The sequence below is a fragment of the Nanorana parkeri genome, unplaced genomic scaffold (genome assembly GCF_000935625.1).
Source record: "Nanorana parkeri isolate BGI_ZX_2015 unplaced genomic scaffold, ASM93562v1 scaffold662, whole genome shotgun sequence".
Classification (NCBI taxonomy): Eukaryota; Metazoa; Chordata; class Amphibia; order Anura; family Dicroglossidae; genus Nanorana; species Nanorana parkeri.
Window position 1 is genome coordinate 213,826 of NW_017306930.1, and position 12,418 is coordinate 226,243.

Here is a 12,418-nt window from a genome sequence, read left to right on the forward strand (position 1 = left end):
ATTGGGCCAAATAGAAAATGCCCAAAGCTAAAAGCCTGCAAAGCACTAAAAAAATTTGTGAATACACAGGTAAAACCGCTCAGAGTCACTTTTTAAATATAAAGTCTGAAAGCGCCAATAAGTATGAATACTTTGAGTTACCTACTAGAGCTCTGATATTACTCTCACTTCAATTGCTGCAGGCTTGTTCTGAGCCATAGATTGCATAAATATTGAAGGCAATTACAGCCAGGCAGCTGGCATTTTCAGCAGGAGCTCAGCAATGATTCCCGTTTTGGCTTAGTAACTGGTCGGACAAGAAAAGCAATGTAAAATGGATGATTTTTTTAATGCAAGTTTCTTTTTTTCAACCAAAAACATCATACCATACTCCTTTTGCACAGTACAGAATTAGCAAGTGTAGCTTTGAAAACAAATTTCATTAAGCAAGTGTCCTTTTTTTCAAATTGCCCATTTCTTCATATTGTCCAGAGGCCACCACTTAGTGAGGAAGAGTTGGAAATTGTTTTGCCTCCCTACAGTAAATATAGATATACAGTATATTTACAGAACTTGATACCCTATACTACACAATACTATCATTACACAAAAGATAACCGAAAACTAATACATATATCATTTTTTTATTGCAGTGCATTATTTCCTAATTTATTAAACGGATCTGTTCAACTTACCCCAAGCATGTTATATTATTTATTTGTGCAGTATTTAAACAACTTCACAAGGATTTTGGCGTACATGTTTTGGCTCCTATAAATACTGCTAGCTTCTGACTGGTGTTAATAGTTTCTATAATGTGTCTATTTAGGAGAGTTGTAAAATGAGTGATTTGAGCTACTGAAAAAAATAGTGAGAAATGAGAAACACAGTCTTCCAACAGCTGTTCATTTTATGGGCCATAGTAACAATTCCACATCAATTCAATATATTTATTATTGTGAATTGAAGATGTTCATGTGAAAATGATCATTAGGTAAAACAACAAATACATGTTAAACAATGTATACGGCTTTGTAAATCTATGTTAGTGCAGTTAATTAACTACACTTTATTATATTCTTGTTTAAAATTTGCTGTCTAAGTTTATAATCTGTTAAATCTACATACAAACAAGTAACAGGTTCAGCATTTGCAGGATTTTAAAAATGCATGGACTATAGTGAGTTAACTGTGCATTTGGTATAGGTATCCTTTAACTGAGGTCCTCCCCCCATCACTCCCTCCCCACCTAGGTATCACTATTGCCTCAAACTGACAGATCCCCAGTAAGAAGGTAATGTAAACCATATTTGGTCAATGACATCACCCAGGATCACTGGTCTGTTTATTTACATACATCATTACCCTTATTCCGTAAGCATGGGGCTTTAAATGCGCCAATGAGTCTTAAGTTACTTAAAAACATATAATTTATTAAGTCCACAAATCAAATAAATGAATCACAAACATTAAGATTAATGGTTGTGCTTGGCTTTACATTTCCCCATGTTACAGAAGTACTTCCTTAAAGGAGAACTATGAGGTAAGTGTTTTTCCCCATAGTTCTCCTCAGGGTCACGGGAGGACATAAACTAGCGTCCTCCCGCGACCCAAAGCTCAGTATACCGCGAGCTACAGCTCGCGGTATACTGAGACCGCCGGGACGGATCCCGACATTAATGTCGAGATCCACCCAGCTGCGTGATTGACAGCTGGCTCTGCCTATGTAGAGGCAGAGCCAGCTGTACCCGCCCCCTCCACTGTTCGTTCCTCCAGTCAGCTCTGGAGGATCGGAGCAGGGAGGTGGGGGAATCCCTGCAGGGAGCCGTAAGTAACAGTCATGGCTCTCTGCAGGGACAGGATCAAGAAGTGAGAGAGTGACGGTATGTGTTCGCTTACTTCCCGATCTATTGAGCCGACATGTGACAGTTTCATTGTGACACGTTGGCTCGAACTATGAGGTTGAGTGAAAATCACTCACCTCATAGTTCCCCTTCAAGTAATTGCTATATACCATACTTTGTACAAACATAGATGCTTAACAACAACAGTTTCTTTCCCCTCAAGGGTCTTTGTTTTCATCAAGCGATTAATTGCAATGGCCCTGTTCAACGTGTTTTGCACTTTGTTTGTTCAGCAAAGGAGGTGTTCTACAATATCATATACAAATGCAATAAATATACTAAATAATCTAAAAATATTTATATGTGAACAATTTGTGCCCTAAATTTTACACACTTAATGGAGCTGTTAGCTGAGTAACGTACACAAAGCGGAAATACCCTAGTGGTGAGGACCACAGGGAGATACAAATAGAGGTAGACTCGACCCCTAAGATACTATTGGGAATCATAAAATACATAATTATAGTATTACTTACCGTATGTGGAAATCATATCACTATGAAATACTAAAGTTACACTGGTAGTTCCTACCTTCTGAGTGATACTATAAACTGCTGATGGTTTATAATCAGAATGCTCATGTTTCTCCCTGCAGTCCCCACCACCGAGGGATTTCCCTTTTTTCCCCACCACCTGGTGTGCATTAATCAGCTTACAGCTCCATTAAGTAAGTGTGTAAAATTTGAGTCACAAATTGTACATATTTGAATATGTTTGGATTATATATTGTATATTGAATTGTAAATGTCATAGGGTTTCCCTTAAAAATTCATACCCTTGTGTGGAACTTTGAAACAGACTCCACTTAAATAGTGGTACCTATGGGCACCATCTAGCCTTACCTTTACCCTATGTTAAGTCTGGTTCAGGTTTTGTACACTAGTAATTTGTGTCAAATACGACTATAAGTGGAACTTTGCACATTATCTTTGTTCTCACATTACTTTAACAAAAAACAGTAACAGTAATACAGCAATTCTGACATTTTTTTCAGATAAAGAAATATTGTTAGTCATTTGTGGCAGTTCTCATTTCTTGTGTATCTTGTTCTCCATCATGTGCTTTGTTCATGTTCTCTTGCAGTCACTGCTTACTCTCTGGAAGTTAATAATTGCATGTGTTACATTATGTGAAGATAACTTTATGCTAGCAATCCTGTTAGGAAAGAATTATGGGGCTACTATAGATGATTTGCTTCTGAAATGCTAGTTCCCTGGTTTGTATGCTCACCCATCTTTAAGTATGTAGATTGGTAAGGTCGGTGTCAGGTCAGAAGTCCTTATTATCATACCTGCTCTTGGTAAGTGACCAAGAGTATTCATAAGATAGTAGGAATGGCAACCAGGCAACTTGCATTTTCAGGTGAAGATGTTAGCAACCGCAGCATTCATGCTTCTGTCATTATAGCTTTCTTTTAACATAATTTCCATCATATTGTCAGTTACTGATCCACTTGCACATGCATGGCTATATTGTTTTCTGATTGCAAGGGTCGTAAGCTCTCCTTTAGAAAAACAGTAAACTGCATGACTTTGACTCCTTTTTGTATTTAATTCCATGCTGTTTTGATTCATTACAGCTTCACGGTAGTGATATTAGAGCCATATGTTGAATATTCTTTGCATTGTGATAATATGATAATGAAATCATATTGTTATGCATTATGACAATATTACAACAATATATGGATTTATTTCATGAGGGGAGAGGAACCACAAGGATCAAATTAAAACACTTTGCTTAATATCCTTCTTTGTGGAAATCATCTGTAGCAAGATGTCTTTGTGTTGGTATGTACATCAGAGGTTTACTGTAGCTACCATATCTAACGGCAGTCTTTAAATATGGTGCTTATTATCATTACTGTGATCCATACATTGAAATAACTTCTCGTTACAACCCATTGATTCCGCCCGTTCTACAAGTGCCATACTACAATCAAATGCATTTTTATATTACTTTAGCATAATTCAGGCTGACTTTTTTTATTTCAATCCATATGACAGTTTATACAATCCCATCTGGGCAGTAAAACTGTTAAGTGAAATGTTAATGGCTGTCTTTAAAATAGAATTATTTTACATCTATTTTTCTTTCTTAAGTTATGAGCCCTGACTTCATCGTAAACAGTACACTAAAACATAACAGTTTAATTTGACCACAAATTAAGTTTTATGAAGGGGACTCTTGGCTGTTCTATGTGTGTGCAGGATTCTAACTAGTTAATAAAGCATTTGGCAAGGTAAAAAAGTGTGACAGAACTAAGTAAATATTTGCGAAAGCCTATCCTTGACATAAGATGCCATTTCCATGGTTTTTTTTTTCATTCTACAGACAGAGTTATTTGTCCATTCGTTCAAGGACCAGCTTGTAAGTAATGCTCTTCTGGCACTGTACACTGCTCGGCCAGGCTGTGCAAATAAAAAGCTCACAGACCCAAGAATAAGCACTGATGAGAATGATCTTCAGGGTCAGGAGTCTGTGAATCCTATATCAAGGCAAGATTCTATACCTCACCACTCTGAATATGATGAGGAGGAATGGGTAAGTACCTCTCATTCATCATACTATACTGGCAATGAAATAGGGACTTTAAGTCAAAGTTGTACCTTTTGTTGACGTGTTATAATCTGTGATAATAAAGAATCCAAGACTTGCGAACAGCATTACATACTTGTGCCTATGCTGGCATGTCTGCCCTGAGATGTACCCGTAGAACTTGCCACCCCATATATAACCCTAATGAGTGCAAACTTGAAAAACAGTTATTTGCACCACTTTAGACATCTTACCCTATTTAGGGACTTAAAGTTTATCTACACCCAAGAATGAAATGTAATATGTAAAATGTAATAATTGACAACGCTTACTCACTGTACTGTATCTATGGAGGAGCAGAGTTGTCACCCTAGGGAAGAAGTATGTACAAATCACCTCTCCCCTTCCTCATCTCCAAATTATGGGGGGTGGGGTGTCTGTAGTTCTTGAGATAAGAATACTTGAGATAAGACTGCAGAACTCCCAGAGCACAGGACAGCATTGGATTTCTGGCTGGATCTACAGGTATTTTTTGTGCTTATCAAACAGATGTGAGAAATGCTTTCACTGGTATATTTAACAAACCAAAAGGAAATAAATATGAGAAGTTCATTGTTAAGTTTATTAGTCATTGCAAAGTCAAAAATAGGGATGTGCCGAACACCCCCGTGTTCGGTTCTAATTCGAACTTTCGAACATGGAAAAAGTTCTAATTCGAACTTAGAACTCAATGTAAGTCTATGGGGGTAGAACTCAGAAAATTTAATGTCCCCATTTTGAAGCCTTATATGCAATTTTTTGGCCATAAAAAGTGTATGGGGATCCAGGTAGTTCACTGAATGACAGGAATCAATGAAATTTAAGAAAAAGTTTTTAAAGGAACAGGAACAGAAGTCTGATATATACAGAATAAATCTATATATATAATAATATATATTATATACAGAACTCTGATATACACTGAGTGGCCAGATTATTATGACCACCTGATCAGTACTTCGTTGGGCACTGGTACAGTCTTGGAGGGCGCAGTGCATTGTGGGATGTTCTGCGGTCGAACAGACCGTGAACATCCAGCAATGTTCGGCGTTCAGCGAACACTAGAACAGGCTACGTTCGAGTCGAACATGCAGCCCATCCCTACTCCCTAACTCATTTCCCTCACTGTTATCTATTATTATTGACCCTAATTAACAATAGACCCCTCACAAACCACCTTTACCACCAGGATCAACAAACACCTACACACACTTTTATTCAGTATAGGAAGACAATTGGGGTATCTAGAAGTCAAACTTTATACGACCACTGTTGTTTAATTGCCTGTGGCTATTGGGCAGGTTGAAATTTTAACAGATTTTCTGTTTATTCCATGTTTGTACAGAAAAAAAGGGATTGCATACATAATGTACATACATTCATACATGCTCACAGGTTCAGAAACATACATGTATATGTAAATGTCAGAACAAAGATCTCATTTTTGTTGCAGCATCCTATGGCTGTCTTAGGTCTGTGGACTGCCAATAAGACATTTTCATTCAGTAAATGGTTAACATGTTTAGAAAGTCAAAAGCAAACTGAATTGTAAGCTGAAAAGATAACTGTTCAATTCCATAATAATTGGGAAAACTAATATTACCTCAGAGGAACATTGTTTTAAAGACCAGCATGAATATTGCTAGACTAATTTTAGTGGTGGTAATTGAAGTTGGTGAGAGCTTCTGATGTGAAGGTAAACCACACAAGGAGATTTCCTCCCTCTGCAAGGCTTTAATAGCTCTTATGTTGTGCATCTGGTTGACACACATTTTTTGTAATAAAATTATCCCAGTTAAGTGACAGTTTTATTTATATCCCTATATTTAAAGAATCATTTTTGTTTATGCTGTGAATCCTAGTGTTATTACATATGTTACAGCAGTTTTTAGTAAGGCAATTCTTATTACTGTCCCCTTTTTATAGACCTGTCTAGCAACATCATTCATTATGTACAAATCTGGATCAAATCCTTCAAGTCTTCTTGTAAATTACAGCAAGACGGCAATAACTATAAACTGATGCAATTATTTTGTTATCCTACCATATTTGTAGCTCTACCTGGACTTGCCTTTTTTTTTTTTATTTAATATCTCTCAATATATCTGTGTTGGTAAGTTGTCAACACCCACATACAATATTCCAGGTGAGGCATGACTTAAGTGGTGTACTGAAAATCATTATCTCTCACCTTCTGGTAATAATCCCTTTGCTGATGCATCCAAAAATTCTGCTAGGACTGCCAACTGTCTGCATATATTGTTTACTCATTTTGAAGTTCCCTGAAATAAAAACCCTCTAGTCTATCTCTTTATAATCTCTAGGCAATCTTGTACCTCCAGTGCTATGAACTAGCATTTTTTTCCCTTTGAAATCCAAAATTTCCAATTTCAGTATTAAATATATTTGTGCCATCAGCAAACAGACATGGCCTATCTCCAAAGCCTTTTGCTATGTCACTTACAGGCAAGTTAAAATGGTAAAGGGCAGAGCCCAGTGGCATGTCACCTGTAACTTGACTTGGTTTATGGTGATGCTCTATGCTGTGGAGTATAGTTTCTATCAGATTATAACATAACTCTTGTTATCTAGTCTTCAGCCAGCTGCCTACATACTGAAAAATCTAATTAGAGCTGATCATACACAGTGGACTTGTGCAGCAGTTTCAGTTTATATGGCAGGAAAAGAATACATGATGATAACCAACGACACCACTGCTGTGATCTGCTGAATTGTAAATTCTCTTTGACACTTCATTGTTCTCTGATGATTTAGCAGAGATAAGTGCTGTATTGATACCTGTGAGAAGATGACATGCATTTCAGACAAATTAGGGATTTCCGTAGGAAGTGATGAATCAAACAACGTACAATTTTATATATATATGCACGTCCATCTTTAAAAAAAAAGACTAATTAAAAATTTAATAAAACACCACCTTTCTTTTTGTACAGTGATTTAATTACAGCAATAATTATTTCTCCCTCTCCATGGCTTGGCAGTCTTCTGAGCTTTAGCCAGCTAGGGAGGTTTAAAGAGTATGAAAACCCTAAAAATGGTCTTCTCTTATTTACTCAATTCTAGTCTGTAAAATATACCAATGAAAGTGTTTTGTGCTGTTTAATAAGTGCATAAATACCTATTGATTCTGCCAGGAATCAAGTGTTGTCCTCTGTCCCGTGCACTCTGCAGTGTTATCTGAAGCAATGTTATTAGCCCTATCAGTTCAGTCATGCGAACTACAGAACTCCTCCCCTATGTGGGGTTGTAGTCTTATCACACCTCCTGTACAGTACAGTCCTCAGTACAATGAGATAGCATTGTCACCCTAGGACAGGAAGGATTAACAGGTAAAAGAAAACTGATGCAGCCTCTAGAATCTGGCAAGCTGAATTATATATATTTTTGTTCTTGGGTTTAGATGCCCTTTTTTCACTGTTTATCAGGAAGGGCTGGTGGGATTCTTGATTTTGTAAGGAACTGTCTGAACTGCTGTGCTTAAGTGTGGGTAAGAGTATTCTGCAGCCACACTTTTCGCCAATACTTCCTAAAAGTCAAGTGTGTGTGCTTCCTAAAAGTCAAGTGTTTAATATTATAATGTAGGATCAATTGTTGAAAAAGAATGTTATTCAATACATTCTATCAGGAGTTCATCTGAAACAGCTCTTGACCTTACCAAAAAGTAACAGTGCCATATTATATTGTTTTCTGCCACTGGTATTCTTCAGTTACAGTTCTTTCTTAGCCGTTCCCTCTTTTCTATTTTATTGTTCAGCAAGACAGTTCAGTCAATGTGACTGACCCACTTGTGCTTCATTAAGCAGTGATAGCCCTAAACCTTGCCTGTTCCAGATCCCCAATGGCTAGTGCAGGCTACCAAAGCTCTAAATTATACACTACAAATAACCTAGAAATCAATTCTTCTCCAGACTCTAATGAGCTGCCATCTTTAACTTGTGTTTCCGAATTATTTACAGTCCTGAACCTTGTGTAAAACCAAAGCACCTACGCAAGATTCTGGGAACGGGAATTCTAATGAGGCTTTAATTTTATATGAAATGCTGTTACAATTCTATTCTTTTTGTATATGGCTGCTACAAGTTCAATTATAGGTGTTCCCATAACAGAACATGTACGGTTTTCATATTACTGTTCCTGCAAACGTATTCTGTTGCTTTTCTAGCATTATTACAGTAACACAAATGGACAGTGTTAAAGCAGCCTGGTAGTTTAAAGTAGCAAGCAAGACATGCAACCATTAACCATATTTTACCGTTTGTTCATTTCTCTGTACATGCCACTTTGTATGTGCAGATATCAATGACGGGCAGTGCAGCCACTATGCTCTATACAGTCAACTGCCTGCCCAGACTAGTAGTGATGATTCTAGGATGTGATAAAAGATAGGTGGTACACATATTATCCAATATGGCATCTTATCACGAGGCACTTAAGGTTAAGAACGCTGACATTAAAAAAGATTAGGCAACAATACCCAAATATCAAAAACCTATAACATTTTCAGAATTTGACAACCCTTCCTGGGGGAAGAAACATACATGTTATGGAGTTTTACATCTTTAGCTGCCAAATACATGGAATCAAGTTTCATTTTTTTTTCCTGTGGGTAACCAGTCATCTACAGTGTAGGTTTTGTTTTGCTAAGCTATCACAAAAATAATTTTCCCTAACAACTGTTAGTTTCAGCAGTAAAAACAAGTGACACTGAAATAAATATTATGGCTAAAAAAAGGGCATTTTTTTAAAGCAGTGAATGTGACATTCACCAAACATTTACATTTAATTGTTTATATGGCAAATAACCCATGCATTTTAGCTTTACAGTTTGAGCTTGTTGTCACATGAGTTAGTCTTCTTCAAAAAGTAAGACCTGAACTCTGTCGATGCAATGAAAGCTTGGAGAGCATGTTATCTAATCTCTCATTGTAATAAAGTAATTAGTAAACAATTAGTCTTTTCAGAGGCTCTTCATTAGATTGTTATCTGCTTTTATGTTTTAATAGGATTCTGGGGAGTGATAGGTGCTGAATAACTTTCTGGTTGCTTAAGAGTTAATATTATTTAATATTAGGGATGCACCAATAGAGATACTGGTATCAGTATAGGTGCCAATACTGAGCATTTGGGAGAGTATGCTCCAATACTTACACAGATACTGGAACTTCGGGCCAGAGGGAGATTCCCTCTGACCGGCAGTGCCGCGAGGCAGCATGGAGCCAGCTTCCAGGCCAATCAGGAAGCCGGACAGCCAATCATGACCTGTCTCTCGATTTCCTGATTGGCTAAGAAGCCAGCTTCATGCTGCCAAGCGACACTGCGAGTCAGGCTTGGTTCCTGATCGTCAGGAAGCCAGGCTGCCTCACAGTGTTGCGAGGCAGCGTGAAGCCGATGTGCTTACGATAGAACACCAGCTTCCCAGGCAATCAGATCCTGATTACCCGAGCCCACGCTACCTCGGGATGCCAGTACCGATATTCGGTATCGGCAAGTACCGGAAAAAAAATATTGGTACTCAATGCTAGAATAACTGCATTAGTGCATCCCTAGTTAATATTTTTAAATAATTAATTGTTAATTGTTTTAAAAACATCTGGATGTATTCTTAAATGCACAGAATATTACTGGATATTGAGTTATTATAGGTATATTAGGCATCAGAGATTGTTGATCCAGGGAATATCTGATTGCCTTATGGGATCAGGAAGGAATTTTTTTCCCATGTTGGAGCAAATTGAACCATGCTTTTATAGGGTTTTTTGCCTTCCTCTGGATGAACAGGGGGTAGCTGTGGGCACAGCATTCTGTTTAGGCTTTTCTTGTTTTTTTTTCCCACCGTATCTCTATAGGTTGAACTCGATGGACTCTTTTTTTCAACTCGACTAACTATGTAACTATGTAATATTATTAATATCAGTGGGTAGGGTTCCAATAGCCAGCCTGCTAATGGCTATTGCTATCTGAAATAGCCAATAGCAGCCTGGCTATTGAAACCCTGCCCACTAAGCAGAGGAAATACATTTAGTTGCTAATCAAATTTTTTAGTGTGCACCAAGCAACCGGCAATGTTTGTAGTGTGCATCAAGCCACCAGCATTATTAGTAGCTGTGAATGTCTCATGTTCTCTCAACATTCTTTTTCATTACATTTAAAAATAACTTCGAAAGATGTCATTCTGATGGTGTGCATTGCGTTTCTCTTTCCTGTTCATTGTGTAGGTATTGTGCCAGTGTGTGTATTGTGATGCTTATGTTCTTTTCAGGATAGGGTGTGGGCCAACGTAGGGAAGAGCCTTAACTGCATTATTGCCATGACAGATAGGCTACTTGAAAAAGAAGACAGCACAAAAGATGATGAAGTGGTTTCTTCAGATGAAGATCTCCTCATATCACACATAAATGGTAAGATATCTTCCTAACATCACAAGCTGTATTAAATGGAGCATGTTTATTTACAAGAAGAAGGTGGAGTAGAAAGCAATAGCTGTTCCAAGAGGCATTCATGGTATAGGCAGCATACGAGAAGACAGGTCTCAGATAGAAAATCATGTATTATAGTGTTCTTAGTCATAGTTTAATATGTGGTCAGTGTGTGTGTGTGTTTGTCTATGTATGTATGTGTATATATAAATGACAACATATGTACCTCTGTCACCGCACACAAGCTCATGATCAAGAGAACACCCCATTCCTGAAGGAAATAAAGACCGCCCAGGAAAGAATTGCATATTAAGTAGATAACTGCTATACTGTACAGTTCCAAATATCATGACTTCCAACATCTATTACTTCCCAACTACTTCTGCGGCACATGCTCTTTGTATTGTTCCAAACAAATTGGCTCCCTTGGAGAGACCCATGTCCTACACACAATATCACTGATTCTTCTCCTCATCCTTTCCTCCCATTCCAATCAGGCAGTAGTCCGAACAACCACACCCAGCATCCAGAGCTCTTTCATCATGATGTTCTATTGCCATCTCTCTCTTTTCTCCCTTGCTGTGCCACACACCCTAACTCCTGCCACCCTCAACTATTTGTACTCTGTATCAGGGAATACGGAGTGACAGCAGCGCTCCCTTGGTAACAACCTCTTGTCTTCCAAGTACCTGTAATAAGATAAAAACCTACTGTATGATTCAAAATGTCAGCAACTGTTCAAACCTTGAATTTCAGGTTTAGCAGAACTGAGCCTCACTTAAACATCAAAATATGTGTATAATAGCTACAATATTTTGGAGGTCAGGGATTCAGCTATTTTTTTGGATAAAAAATATATATAAGAGCAATTTATCTTTTGAGGAGTAAAAGTTCCATGAGGTGGCGTATGGAGGGTGATAAGTGGTGTAAGCCAAAGTCACGAGGGAAGGATAGATACAGACTTTCTCTTGTTTATTTAAAGGAGAACTATGAGGTGAGTGCTTTTCACTCACCTCATAGTTCTAGCCGACCTGTGACAATGAGACTGTCACAGGTCGGCTCAGTAGATCGGGAGGTGAGCGAACACATACCGGGTTCCCTCACCTCTCGATCCTGTCACGGCTCTCTGCCGTGACAGGGGGAGGGGCTAGATTCCCCTCTCCCCGCTCCGATCTGCCAGCGCTGACTGGCGGAACGGACGGGGGAGGGGGCGGGTACAGCTGGCTCTGCCTCTAGATAGGCAGAGCCAGCTGTCACTCACGCAGCTGGGCGGATCCGGTCATCTACGTCGGGATCCGCTCCGGCTGCGGCGTCTCAGTATACCGCAAGCTGCAGCTCGCGGTATACTGAGCTTAGGGTAACGGGAGGATGCTAGTTCTCCTTTAAATTACTGTAGTAACTTTTAAGCAGCAATGCAGAAGAAAGTAATGACATAATTCCGGTATATGATTCTGTAAACTTGTATCACTCACTCTTTGTATCTACAGCCCTCATTCACAGAGTGGTATATGTATATATATA

The 12,418-nt window shown here is 38.4% G+C and overlaps 1 protein-coding gene across 1 annotated transcript in view; it reads left to right on the top strand.

Annotated features, from left to right (window-relative positions):
• Nucleotides 1–12,418, top strand: part of INPP4B (inositol polyphosphate-4-phosphatase type II B) — a gene marked incomplete at its 5' end in the record, with an annotated part of 263,520 nt that overhangs the window by 193,102 nt on the left and 58,000 nt on the right. The window contains 2 exons of the mRNA XM_018563411.1: nt 4,218–4,427; nt 10,741–10,879. Coding sequence (XP_018418913.1) covers nt 4,218–4,427; nt 10,741–10,879 — 349 coding nt within the window. The remainder of the gene's footprint in view (nt 1–4,217; nt 4,428–10,740; nt 10,880–12,418) is intronic.